Source organism: Pelodiscus sinensis, chromosome 5 (genome assembly GCF_052426305.1).
Source record: "Pelodiscus sinensis isolate ZL-2025 chromosome 5, ASM5242630v1, whole genome shotgun sequence".
Classification (NCBI taxonomy): Eukaryota; Metazoa; Chordata; order Testudines; family Trionychidae; genus Pelodiscus; species Pelodiscus sinensis.
This window is the reverse complement of record NC_143056.1, coordinates 59,260,514-59,275,065: the sequence shown is the minus strand read 5'-3', so window position 1 is coordinate 59,275,065 and position 14,552 is coordinate 59,260,514. Positions and strand designations below refer to the sequence as shown.

The 14,552-nt window shown below is 39.5% G+C and overlaps 1 protein-coding gene across 22 annotated transcripts in view; it reads right to left on the bottom strand.

Annotated features, from left to right (window-relative positions):
• RYR3 (ryanodine receptor 3) overlaps positions 1 to 14,552 on the bottom strand; it is a 522,680-nt gene that overhangs the window by 224,206 nt on the left and 283,922 nt on the right. For all 22 annotated transcript variants that reach the window (XM_025189447.3, XM_075927047.2, XM_075927048.2 and 19 more), the window contains 3 exons: positions 14,317 to 14,517; positions 13,251 to 13,353; positions 11,520 to 11,657 (listed from right to left, as the gene is read on the bottom strand). In XM_025189447.3, coding sequence (XP_025045232.1) covers positions 11,520 to 11,657; positions 13,251 to 13,353; positions 14,317 to 14,517 — 442 coding nt within the window. The remainder of the gene's footprint in view (positions 1 to 11,519; positions 11,658 to 13,250; positions 13,354 to 14,316; positions 14,518 to 14,552) is intronic.

Sequence of the window (14,552 nt, the reverse complement as noted above, 5' to 3'; positions counted from 1 at the left end):
TGCTGGCTATCAAATCGGTTTAAGGCCATGATTTTTGGGTACCCCAGAGATCGCTGAATTTGCCATTATTGTGGATAAAAATGCTACTATGGAGCAGTCTAATTATGTAACAAGATAAATGTGGTCTATATGGTAATATTTGTACACAGAATTAATGTGATCTACAAAAAATATACATAAAAATGCACATAAAATATAGGTCAAGTTTGGATTCTTTTAAAAATCAAAGCCTAAATATTATAAATGTATTCCTGGAAAGGCTGACCCCCTTTAAGGCCTCCTGCTTCCCACGTTTTCATCTACAGAGGTCTCTTTTAGGGACTCCTTTGTTTATGATTCTTTAATAAACTCTACATAGGATCTCTCATGACTAACTCTATGCCTGCCTGAGGCTGTTTGAACAACAAACACTTCAAAACAAACTTTATTTTGGAGTTTTGATGATTATTACCCTAACGTCAAAGCTCATACTCATCTCTGGCATTTTCAGATAGTTCTGCATAAGAACGACCATACTGGGTGAGACCAAAGGTCCATCTAGCCCAGTATCCTGTCTGCCAACAGTGGCCAATACCAGATGCCCCAGAGGGAGGGATCACAACAGGTAATCCTCACGTGATCCCTCCACTGTCACCCACCTCCAGAGAAACAGAGTCTACGGATACTATTCTACCCATCACGGCTAATAGCCAGTGATGAACCTAACCTCCATGAATCTATCTAGCTCTGTTTTGAACCCTGTTAAAGTTCTAGCCTTCACCACATCCTCTGGCAAGGAGTTCCTCAGGTTGACTGTGTGCTGAGTGAAGAAAAACTTCCTTTTGTTTGTTTTAAACCTGTTGCCTATTAATTTCATTTGCTGACCCCTAGTTCTTTTATTGTGGGAATAAGTAAATAACTTTTCCTTATTCACTTTTCCCATACCAGTCATGATTTTATAGATCTCTATCATATCCCCCCTTAGTGTCCTCTTTTCTAAGATGAAAAGTCCAAGTCTTTTTAATCTCTCTTCATATGGGACCCATTCCAAACTCCTTATCATTTTTGTTGTCCTTTTCTGAACCTTTTCCAATGCCAATGTATCTTTTTTGAGATGAGGCGACCACATCTGTACGTAGTATTCAAGATGTGGGCATACCATGGTTTTATACAGAGGCAATAAGATGTTTTCTGTCTTATTCTCTATGCCTTTTTTAATGATTCCTAACATTCTATTTGCTTTTTTGACTGCCACTGCACACTGAGTGGATATTTTCAGAGAACTATCAACAATGACTTCAAGATCTTTCTCTTGAGTAGTTGTAGCCAAATTAGTCCCCATCATATTGTTTATATAGTTGGGATCATTTTTTCCATTGTGCATTCCTTTACATTTATCAACAGTAAATTTAATTTGCCATTTTGTTGCCCAATCACTTAGTTTGATGAGATCTTTTTGAAGTTCTTCACAGTCTGCTTTGGTCTTTACTATATTGGTGGTATCTGCAAATACTGCCACCTCACTGTTTACCCCTTTCTCTAGATCATTTCTAAATAAGTTGAATAGGATGGGTCCCAGAACAGACCCTTGGGGGCCCCACTAGTTACCTCTCTCCACTCAGAAAACGTACCATTTATTCCTACCCTTTGTTTACTGTCTTTTAACCAGTTATCAATCCATGAAAGGACCTTCCCTCTTCTCCCATGAGAACTTACTTTACTTACGAGCCTTTGGTGAGGGACCTTGTCAAAGGCTTTCTGGAAATCTAAGTACACTCTATCCACTAGATCCTCGTTGTCCTCATGTTTGTTGACCCCCGGCAGAAATTCTACTGTCCTGCTTGCTCTTCACTACATAAGCAGCCACCATAAACCTTCCCAGCCAGAGCTCAAGCTTCCTCAACTTACATTCTCTAGCTCAAAGAGGTCAGCAGTAAAGTCTCACGGCTGATTTCTTGGCCTTCCCTTGATTATTTAAGGTCTGCTACAGGAGCCTCCAGCTCTCTGCAGCTTCTCACATTTCCTCCTCTAGCAGCACCTTTACCTCCCTAGGTTGAGAGAGGTAAGTGAGTCTCACTATTGTTTCCCCCTTTATAAAGGCCCATGTGCCTTCCCTTAAGTGCTACTGGACAGCAGGTGCACTGGGATTTGCTGCTTCTTCAAGAGGCTAGTCACTCTGTGATAGTTACATTAATTTAATTCATATTATTTACTAGGATTTTTTTGTTTTGTTTTGAAAAGGCTTTATTTTTGTTGACTTGGGCATGATAACAATAGCAGATACAATAATTTTAAAACAAAAAATACTCTGGTAGCACCTTGAAGACTAACAAAACATGTAGATGGTTAGTTAGTCTTTAAGGTGCTACTAGACTATCTGTTGTTTTTTAAGTTTTTCCGATTACAGACCAACTCGGCTACCCCTTTGAAGATAATTTCAATTATTCTGGAATAGAAAGGCGCATTTTCCTTCTCTTTGCCTTCCAAAAATTAAACTGAATGTGTTGTTTTGCCAAGCTTACCCATCCATTCCTATTCACTGAATATAATCAAAGAGTTACATGATCATTTTTTGTTGAAGAACTAGACCTTCATGAAATTCACCTGTAGATTAAAAATGCTTGTAGATTAAAGCTGTCAAGTTTTGTGCACCTTTCTTCATAATACAATACACAAAATTGACATATAGTTTATATTGCTTGAGCCCAGAGTCACAATCCTGAAGAAAATTTATATTAAATGAAGGAATGATGAGTCTCTTTTTTAAAAAAGTTTACCTGTGCATAGAATTAGACATTTTATCATTGTGAAAAAGAGGACTTATTTAATTGCATGAATAAAATGTAGATATTCAAAACATTAACAAATGAAAATTCACTGTATTTTTTAAACTTAGGTCCTGCGATAGCCATTCTTATAATGGTCAATTGGCTCCAACTCAGGTGAATGCATAACACTTGAAGTTTCATATCAGACACTGAATCCCGCAGACTACCAAAATATTTGCAAGGACCCAAGTTACTATTGAGAACCAGTCTATAAATAGTTCTTTCCTTTGAGTTTCTTTGCTACAGGAAAGTTTCTGAGGTGAATTCCCTCCTCCTGAAGCCCATTGCCACAGGGAGATATTGAGTGCAGGGTGTTGTGTTTACAACCAGCCTTTCAATGATTTTACTATGTGGTAAACTTAGAAAACAAAAATAAAGTGAATTTTAAATGGTCAGGTCCAGAATGCCTTCTCTTTAAAAATGTAAGTTCATTCACAAGCTACCATGGAGCTAGTTTTTATCAAAGACCTATATTTATTTATTTTTATTTATTTCTTTTAACAATTTTGATGGCAGTGGGTGGTTATATAAGAAGTTAGTTTAACTCTAAACTCTGAACTGTAAAATGAATGTACAAAGATGATAAGTACTTTTTAAAAAGAGTGGTATATCAGGTCTTTTATTTCCATGAAGTCATCTTCCCCTTCACATGTGCTAACTTTCTCCTCTATTCTCTCCTTTACTTTAATGGATTAATTTTCCACCCTATCCCATTTTCCAGTTCCTCTATTTGATTCTCATTTTTATTGCTTCGTCTGTTATGGTATCTCTTTTCTTGTCTTGCTAATCCTGTGCTCTGCTATTTGGAAAAACTTGCTAATCTCCTGGTGTCTCAAGTAAAGGCACACAGCACTCCAGGGACCAAAATTCAATACGGTTCTCTTTTCTGCCAATCCTACTCTACCCCCCTCCCCGGCCACAGAAAAGACAACAGAAAGCAACAGAGGGGCAGACACATCAAAAAAGGGGGAAAGAAATAGAGGCAGCATTGACTGACAAAGTTTCTCTAAAAATAAGAGTATCAATTTTTTGAATGTACTCATTTACTTTCTTTCAACAGAATTTTAGCACTAAGATCTTGTGGGGTAATTGCTTCAGCTCTGATTTATCTTGTTTTTGTGGATTTAGGTCTCATTCTTTATCTTATTTTATGAAGTATACAAATGCTTTACAAATTCTGGTAAGATGTTTAAGTGTGTTGACAACAAAATATGTTTAGTCTATTTCTGCTTGCCTCTTTTTTGATTGTCTCTAACACATAAGGTACACAATGCCAGAATGATGAAGAACATTATTTAATGCCACCCTCATATAGCAGGCATGTCATCTTTGTATCAGGCTGGCGCCTCAGAGATTCCATTGCTGGTTTTGATACACTTTACCAAGTATGTGAGGCAGCAAGGAGCTGGTTAACCTCATTTTAAACTATAAAATGTCATCAGCACAGTGACACAGCAGGAAAGGAGCCTTGATTGAGCAACTGCTTGTATTTGAGAGACTGTAATTCAATTTTGCTTCTCAGATGAAGATTGACACTACCGCAGTCAGCAGTAAAGCTTTCTTTTATCTTGTTTGAGCAGATCACTCAGAGAAATAAAAATAAGAAAAAAATCATGAACCCTGACTATGCTTATTAATGCTTAGTTTGGTAGAAAGGTCATAAAGTACACTGAACCTCCCTAATTCAGATGTCCCTTATCTGGAAACATGTGTGGTTTGGACCTCAACAGGAGGTGGTGCAAGGGGGAACAGCAGCACAGCAAAGCAGTTCTCCAGAGGCTTTTCCCCTGCCACTCCCTTAGAAGTGTGTGGATGGGTAGGGGGTGGAGCTGGGTGAGTAGAGAGGGAGGCATGGAGCCACATGTGTCCCTGGGAGCAGAGTGCCAACATGTCACACCCCCATTCCCTTCATGCACACTCTTTTTTCCTCAGTGTCTTCCTATGGTCTTAAAAATGATTTACTCCCAACATATCCTGTTTCCCAGGAGTGCCAGATTAAAGCTGTTGAATGTATAACATTGCTGAGCAAAGTTACATGAAACTGAAGCTGCATAACTTGTACAGAAACAATGTTGTGTTAATAGCATTAGCACCACTGGACCAATTCATCTTTGGTGTTAACTCAGAGGGGGTATGTCTACACTACCCCGCTAGTTCGAACTAGCGGGGTAATGTATGCATACCGCACTTGCTAATGAAGCCCGGGATTTGAATTTCCCGGGCTTCATTAGCATAAGCGGGGAGCCGCCATTTTTAAATCCCCGCTGCTTCGAACCCCGTGTAGCGCGGCTACACGGGGCTCGAACTAGGTAGTTCGGACTAGGGTCCTATTCCGAACTACCGTTACTCCTCGTGAAATAGGCACCCTAGTCCGAACTACCTAGTTCGAGCCCCGTGTAGCCGCGCTACACGGGGTTCGAAGCAGCGGGGATTTAAAAATGGCGGCTCCCCGCTTATGCTAATGAAGCCCGGGAAATTCAAATCCCGGGCTTCATTAGCAAGTGCGGTATGCATACATTACCCCGCTAGTTCGAACTAGCGGGGTAGTGTAGACATACCCCGGATTTCACTAAAGTATACAAGGGAAGAATTTGGCCCAGTTTGTGAACACACAATTACTACGTCTAAATATCTTCAAATCAAATACTAAGTTCAGGCAATAGAAAGTCTGAGTGATGTACTCATGCTCATTCTTCCCTGGAAACCTAGGAGGCCTGGGCCAGTGACTGCAAACTCTGTCTCCACTGCTTACAAGATTACCTCCAAGGGTGGCAGATATAATAGGCAGGGAGGGCCACTGGCTTCCCAAACTGGACCCTGCCCATGCTCCTCCGGATTTCCCGAGACCACTTCCCCGAGCCTGCTGTTGCAGTGCCAGAGGCTGAGGCAGGAAGGCTGAGAATTGCACCTTCCTGTCCTCCCAGTGCCGGGACCTCTCTGGCTCAGCTGCTGGGAGGGAGGGGCTTCCTAGTTAAGGATCCTGGGAGCATGCACAGACTGGGGAGTGTAGGGCTGCAACTCCTGGCTCTATTCTCTGGAGATCTGGGGCCAGGGCAGGCTGTGGCCATATGGCCCTCTGGAGCAAGCTGGGACTACACAACCTGCTGGCTCTCTGAAGCTCTGGGACCAGGGCAGGCTGGGGCTGTGTGGCCTGCCAGCTGTCCAGTGCTCCATAGCCAGGGGTGGCTGGGGCCTTGCTGCCTGCCGGAACTGCAGACTCCGGGGCAGGCTGTGGCCATGCCACCCACTAGCTGTCCAGAAAGTCAGAGAAGGGGGAGGCTGAAGCTGTGCTGTCCCAGGTTCCGGGCACTACCCTGGGGCAGAGGGCAAGGACTAGTGGCTACACTGGGGGTGGGAGGAGGCTGGGCAGAGTCTAGCAGCGGCACACTGATGGACAAAGAAGGGGCAGGGCCTCAGTGGAAGGGGTTTGACCAGGGGCTTGCCTCCCCAAACCACGCGGTCACCTGCTGTCCATCACAAGTTGTGTGAAAACCCAGCACAAGAACTTCAACTTAAAATTTGCCACTATTAAATGCATTCTTAATTATGTAACCCTTGAGATTAACTATCCTTAATTAACTCATACCAAATTTCCATGTCTTAGAATTTTAATTTCAACTCTAGACTGTAAATAAAAAAATTGAACCTTTCCTCTAGAAGAGAAGGAAGTGAGTCTCCTAAGATATTGCTATTATCCTCAGTATAAAGGTCTGCACTGCTACTTTAAAGTAATCAGAATCACTCACATTTTTAGTATTTTGCAATTTCAGAAAGCTTTTCCTGCTGCATGAATGATGGTCCAGCAATTAAGACAAAATCTGGGGATTTTGCTCCACATATTTTTAGCTGCATACTTTTTATCAAAGATAGTGTATATATGCCTACATCAGCTATAATCACACCTTTGACTGCAGTGTAGGTATATCTTAAGTGTCAAATGGTTCTTACTCGTGTCTTCTTTGTAGATTCCCTAAGTTGCAATCACAGAGTTTTTCATCTGGAAGAATAGGAACTGTCACTTCAAATAGCAGCCCAGGTAGTGGGAGGGACATCACTTTTTTGAGAGGAACACTAAGGGGATGAGCCCCCTGCTCTCTATGCTCGTCAACAACCCGCTCTCTGGGGGTAGGCAACCCCGGCTCCTCCCTCCCACCCCAGCTGCTGGGGAGGCCCGGGCCGAGGTGTGGTATCCCAAGCCTGCTCCCTCCCTGTCCCTGGGCCAAGGCCAGGCCAGCTCCAGCTCTTTTCCCCCAGACATCAGAGATAGGGACCAGGCTGAGGCCATGGCACACCAACCCCAGCTCTCCCCTTGGCTGCTGAGGGGCAATGGGCCGAAGCTGCAGCACGCCAGTCCCTGCTCTCTCCCCCAGCCGTTGGGCACGGCTGAGGTCACACCAATCCTGGCTCTCTCCCCGAGCACTGGGGAGAGGTGAAGGTGGAAGGAGGCAGGTGGGACGGAGAGTGACGTGATGACATCACTCTATCATGCTGCAGGAAAAGAGAGAGAGAGAGAGAGAGAGAGAGAGAGAGAGAGAGAGAGAAAATACGTTCTTACTTGTTGCTGACTTTGAAATACATTAACCAGCTGGGTCTGAAGCATCCTTAAAATCCAGGCCAATATATCCTTTGAGATCTTATGCAGGATAACATGCTAGATTATTAATTTATTTGGAAAGGTCCTATCTTGCTGTTTGCTTATGAAATGAGAAGGAGCTGCCACTATGCAAAACCTCTTTTACGCAAAAACACAGAAGTTTAGTTTACATCTTCAATGTTACAGGAATTTGATATAAACAGTAACATGTTTCCAGAGTCACAGAATAGCCCCAATTTTCACAAATTTAAGAATAATCTGAAAATATATTTAAAACTGTACAAAACTAATGAACAAGACAGAGAATTTTTAACTCTCTATAATGTCCTATCAATAGGTTCTTTCTTCTTCATATATTGCAAAAATATATCCTAAATTTTCCTCTCTCCAATGTTTTTTTAAACATTTCCCTGATCTCTTAATGTGAGACTGCTGCCTGGGTTTTCAATTATTTATCAGTGTCTAAGGGTCATTCATTCATATATTTTTATTATACAATTCAGTGCCCATCAATTCTTATTTAAAATCAAAGTTACAAAATCTTAAAAGTTTACTAAGTCTTTAATATGCCAAACTAAAGCTGTAAAACTTCATAGATCTTGCTAATCAAGGCCAAAATTATTCAATAAGTCAAATCTGTAGCTCCCAAAAGAAATAAAGTAGGTCTATTTCCTGTTGGATGGAAGCTTTGGAGGAAAATGTTTAATCTAACATTTCCAAGTATGTTTTTAAGTAAAAGTGACACATGCTAAAAAGTGCACTTTTTGTCACCATGACACAGTAGGAAACAGTTCCCAAATCTTAGCCTGTCTCCTCAAGGATGTTCACCTATAAACGGAGGCCCAGATGTCTCCTCTAGTCTCTCACTTCTATTCTTTCCTTTTCTAGCAAAGAGAACAAAACCCCAAGAACTCATCTCTATCGATGACACCACTTTTTAAAAACTGTATTTTACTTGGCCCTCTCTTTTGAGGCACACATACAGGTCATATTTAACTTTTGCCACTCTTTCAGTACAACGCTATCAACTTTTCCTTTCTACCCACACTGCCAACATTTTTGCCAACTCCTAATCATCCCTAAAATCTCTTCCTGTATGCCTCTGTACTTGCATCATTTCATTCTATTAAGTCCATTGAAAATTGTGTAGGTAAAATAATCTTACTGGTTCATTGCTACAACTATATCACCTCCTTTATGTTCCTTCATTGATTCCCCCTCTTTTTCCACAACAAACGTCATGTTCTGACTTTCAAAACTATTCTTAATTTAGCTGTGCCCTACCTCACTTCTTATTTTAACACAAGATTGGTTCCCATCTTCATTTCACCAAAACTGCCAGCTTGATTGCCTGATTCTCCATTTCTCTGATAAGCACTTTTGTTCTTTCTCCCTTGTTGCCTCTTATGAGTGGGAAAAAAAATCAATAAAAATCCTCAAAGCCACCATCTTGTGCTCCTTTAAGTTCTTCCTCAAAATTGACCTCCTCCATAAAGCATACAAACTATCAAATGATAATGACTAAACAAGACCGAAGTTATGATTACTGTTCCTGACTGGCTAAGAATTGGACACATTTTACTATTTTGATACTGAAACTCCCTTTTCACACACCTCCAACCCATTTCTTAGTTTTATCCACCTGTTATGTCTGACCTCTAGCAAAACAGAATCGTAACCCAATTGACCTCTAGGCACAATCACTATGAAAATGTTCGTGAGAAGTTCAAACACAGCAAGTACAGGCAGTCCCCGGGTTACATGGATCCGACTTACATCAGATCCCTACTTACAAATGGGGTGAGGCCACCCCGCACTAGCTACTTCCCCCCAGCAGACCAGGGAGACACGGAGCGGCTTTTCTCAGCAGACACCTCAGTTTGAGAATAAAGGACTGATGGAAGTGAGGTATGGGAGAATAAAACTGAGCTCTGGAGAAATGTTTGGCTAGAGTTTCCCCTACTATATGTTCCAGTTCTGACTTACATACAAATTCAACTTAAGAACAAACCTACAGTCCCTATCTTGTACGTAACCCGGGGACTGCCTGTAGTGAAATTATTTTGATATCCTGTACAGTCTTACAAATTGTTGTAAGTTTCAGTAGTCACTATTGCTCTCTCAGTTCCTAACTAATTTAAAAAAGAGTAACAAAATGGTAGAAATGGTCTTCCCCCAACATTCTCTATTTTATACCTGATGTTAATTCCTAGCCCCTTGCTCCATTGGGGTATTCTGCTGTGCACCAATTATTTTGTATAAGGTATATGATATTCCTCACAGCTCTGGGACTACTGCTTTTTCAGTAGATTACATTGCCTCTTCCCTTGTTCTTTTAAATGCAGATTCTCTGTACATCTTTCAAATTCTTGTATTATTACTTGCATACATCTTTTATAAGAATATTTCATAGCTTAACTCAACACTGCAAAGTTATGGGAACACATTACATTCATTGTCCTTTGTAGCTATATATGAAGTGCAAAACTGCCATAAAATATCTAGATAATAGTGTTTCTATTTCAGTAGTTCCAAATACTACATAAAGGGCTTACCCAAAATTGTTACCTATGTTTCAAGAGGAGGAAAATATATATTATATACCTGTATAATTGTATCTGATGAATATTTGGAGTTTCGGACAAAAAAGTTGAAAATTTTCAAAAAACAGAAAAATACACAATCATGTGTAGCACTTATATGAACAATCTACTTACTTTATCGGGACTACTCATCAATAATTGTCACAGAAATGGGCCCTGAATGCAAAAATGTTTTTTAAGATATTCCATCCCTGGTAAGTCCATTCTAATAGTGAAACTCTCCCAATATTCATTTATTCATGCTTCTTTCATTATCCCCTAATTTTTTAGATCAAAAGAGCTGTTTTTACTTTTATACTCAAAAATCTTCACACTGATAATTGTAGGTAGAATAACAATGGAAAGACTGTTAAGTATAATTGGTGTTTTATGACAAAAAAATGAGAAAGTGACCGTCAAAACTAAAAAAGCCACAATCTTAGTAAAATTGGAAAGCAAACGAAAAGCCAGGGGACTGTATCTGAATTATAAGAGAATTTATTCTCCATTAAAAAGTGTATATAGTTATGATTTAATAATTTAAAAGTAATAGCCCACAAAAGCTCATGATATTTTATATATGCAACAGAACTACTCATTGGATTATTTAAAAGGCTGGAATGGCATAAAGGGGCCCTTTAAAACCTGATTCATATTATGGGAGGAGTATCCTGGTCCACGCACAGTGGAAAAGTGACATAAGGCTTCTTCCAAGGGCACATTCACAAGCTCTGACATACAGGGTGTAATAGGGATAGAACTGGGGATTGGATGGCTGCCAGGGACAGAACTGCAATGCACAATTATGTGAAATGCACACTTACGTGAAAAATCCAAGTAGCATCATAGTCCATAGGGTAGCCTGGAATTACACTGTTCTGTGTGCTGTCTAAATAATGATGTGGACATTGAAACAATTTAGAATAAGATTAGCAACAAAGGTATTCAAAGCTACCTTACGTGCTTTTCCACCTGGCCTGAGAGTTCTGGGTTGAAACACAGCAGACTGAAACTGAAAATGTGTAAAAGTTTTGCTTAGTAAAAGACAGATGAAGTAGGGAGAAGGTAGGGGAGTTGGGGTTTTTTTGGTCATGTGAATCATGGCAGTGGCAAACATACAGCTTTTGAAATAGAAACTATGGAAATGTTAAATGCCAGTTAAAGTAGAAAATGCAAAAATATCAGAGAAATCAAAAGACGACATGGGTCAAAGGTAAAAAGTTGTAATCTAGATGTGGGATTTCCCACAGTCTGAGTTCTTGTTTTGCTTTGACCCATTACTCAGGTATATATCTACAAAGTTCAAATCTGGATCTGAGTTATTTCACAGTTTCAGATCCTTTACCAATAAAAATTCATTTAATCATCATCTGTAACCCAAATTATGTTTTTAACTAACTGAAAACTACTTAAACATACAACTCTTTTCCTCAATCTGTATAAAAATATATTTTAAAAAAATGTTACAGCACTGAAACTCCTGTAAAAGAATAAGAGACATATGCAGTACTAGAGGTACAACTTTAAGAAACTTACTGGGAGACTTTTCTTCTTCTTCTGTAGGCTCTTTTTTTTCTGCTTTTGGTGGACCTTTGATTTTGTATATCAGTGAACGAAGTTTTCCAGTCCAGGAGCTGTCTTCCTCCATCTCCTCTTCTTCTTCTAATGGAATACCTGACACATAGTGAAACTAATTAGAACCAAACCATGTGCCTTCAAGATAAAATGGGTTAACACATGCTGAATTGTTCAACTCCACAACATGCACTACATAAGGTTAACAAATGTGTTGATTAGGAATACTGAAGTTAACTTTTAACCAGAAAATTTCATATAGAAAGATTATGGCAATTAGCAGATTTTGAAGATGTTCGCTATAGTAGTACTCCTCAAAACAGCAAATTTACTTCAATTACACAAATAACCAGATACACAATACTCCTTATAAACACTCACCCCTCATCCCTACCCCTCCAGAATTTGATTTCATGCCATTGCCCTATGAGCGTTCCTGACATGCAAGCTAATTCAGCTGAATGACAACCAACCGGTCCTTCCCTGAGACTTCTGCATGCACTTGTGCTTCACACTTCCTCATGCTTGTGTCTGTTGCCACCAGCTATCTGTTGCCTCTTTCCGCGCTTGCAATACCTCTCACTATGCAACTTTAATTTGGTCCCCTTAGTTTTGGCTGCACATCTCCCTGTACCTCCCTTTCTCCCCACAACCTATCTGTGGCCATATAAGACTTAATCAACTTCCTCCTAGTGGTAGCCAATGCAGCCATCACACCAGGAGGAAGAAGCTAGAGATTGGATGCTCTGCAACTGTGGTGCCTCCTTTCAATCTCTCATTTGATCATGTCTCCAAACAGAGTTTCACTGGGCAGTGTCTATTGCCTCCTCACACACCACTGAAGAGCAGTGGGAACTGCTGGAGTTCTCTGATCAGTGTCTCCTTCAGATTCCTTGATTTTTGCCATATGACTTTCACTCCCATCCCTTTGTTGTCATTTTTTCATTTGTTTTTCATTTGTTGTCCCAGATCCACTGCTATCTCCCTCTGTGTTAAGTGTGAGGGACTTTAGATAAGTGTGGGTTTAGGTCATCTGCTTCCCAAAATCCAAAATGCAACTTATGCCACAAATGAAGCATGTGTCAAACAAATAAAGCAGAACCTTCACTACAAGGCCCTGATTGATCCCAAGAACAGGTCCATTCTAAAGCAAGAGTCTTGTGGAAACAATACTATGTGCTCATGGAACTAAAGAATAGAACACAAACATAAGGGGGGCAAATTAAAGATGCGTAGGCAACTTTAATTCTGGTATTTCCTAACTTATGAAGCACAACAATCAAAAAAGATGTAATTATAATTAGGTCTAATGGGTCAGTCTCCATTTACAGCTGTAAGTCTAATTAATTTTAGGGTTTCCAGAACTTCTTGCCTGTCTATTTTTTTTATATTTAAATTTAATCATAATAATTTCTTCCTTTTTCTAGCACTAACTCTAGGCAGGACTGAACATTTTACTAATATGTGATAAAAATAATAAAAATGTTCAATTCAACTGAAACATTACAATGGGAGCAAACCACAGCACACACTTTAGATACTTTTGGGACTTGGAACTCCAGACATGGTCATCAGATACATAGTACAACTAAAATAAAGTAATTTATGTCATCAGTATCTTGCTTGCCATGAAAAAAAAGAGAACTAAAACGTATAATGTTCTGTCAGTGAAAAAAATAATCTGCCTCTCACCACAGTGAATTAGAAGATCATCGTGAAACTCATATAACTCTTCTCGAATCTCCTCTGGACAGGGACAATCCTCTCTCAGTTGAAAATTTAGCAACATATTAATCTTAAGGACAAAAATAAACCCAAACATTTAGGACTATATGGGGGTTTACACAGAGGACGGTAACATAGACATACTTTACTGTTACTATATACACTTGGTTCTCAAGAGAACTAGTGTAACACATGCTTTTGGCATAAGTAAATATGTGCTTATGGCAATATTTAAGCAACATGGCTTAAAGATTTTAATTATGAATCATATAAAGAGATACATCCATTCCCAACGGTAAAAAAAACCTTAGAGGTGACATTAACCAATGGCCTTGAAAAAGTAAACAATCAATTCCCAAACCTCATCTAAGTAAAACAGAAAAACCAAACTATAAAAACTATAAAAAAAAACAGCATCATGACAAATCTGATGCCTGCTACCTTTTGCATTCATCTCGAAAACAATATATATGAAATTATGAAGCAAATAACAGATAAATTAATTGATTCTGGCATTTCACAGATTTCTGACTAATCAGGACATTTTTCTTTCTCTCTCTGGATTTTTTCCCCCTCAAAATTGAGACGCTAGACATGGAAATGACTTTATAGTTACAAATCCATCTACATACAGGCCAACTATACTTGAAAAGCAAAAACTGATAGTTTCACAGAGCTCCTTTCAGAGTTTGTCAGGATAGAACTTTCACACAGATTTGAAAATAAAGTTCTTAGATCCACATTTAGTCACTTCTAGAAAAGTGACCCAATTGTCAAATATGTTGACTGACTGTGGTTCCAATTAACTTCAGCACCTTTAAAAGATAGGCAGACTTTAAACATGGATTTAGGAAAATTTGGGATCTCAGGTTTGAAAATATTGGCATATAACATTTTGTGGCAGTCTAATGTTGTGGGAAAGATGTTTCATCTTTTCCACAGTCAAAATTCTATTGTAGGTATTACACAGTTCTACCTCTTCTTTTCCTCACTTATCACACTTAAAAAATACCCTGCCTGTCCTTTATTTTACCTGTTCTTGAGGAGGAGAGCGAAATTCCTTCGTCTTCTTGGCAGTCAAAGCGGCAGACATATTTAAGGCTTGCATGAGTTCATTGTACCTGTATTTCTGATTATATTGCAGCTTAGACACATAATTGTCTGCAAATGATACAATAGCTTCCACTCTGTGTCGCAGCTCACAGTCACAGAAATAATTGAGTAGTTCACACATCTATCATGAAAAAATAGAGTTAAATATATTAACAG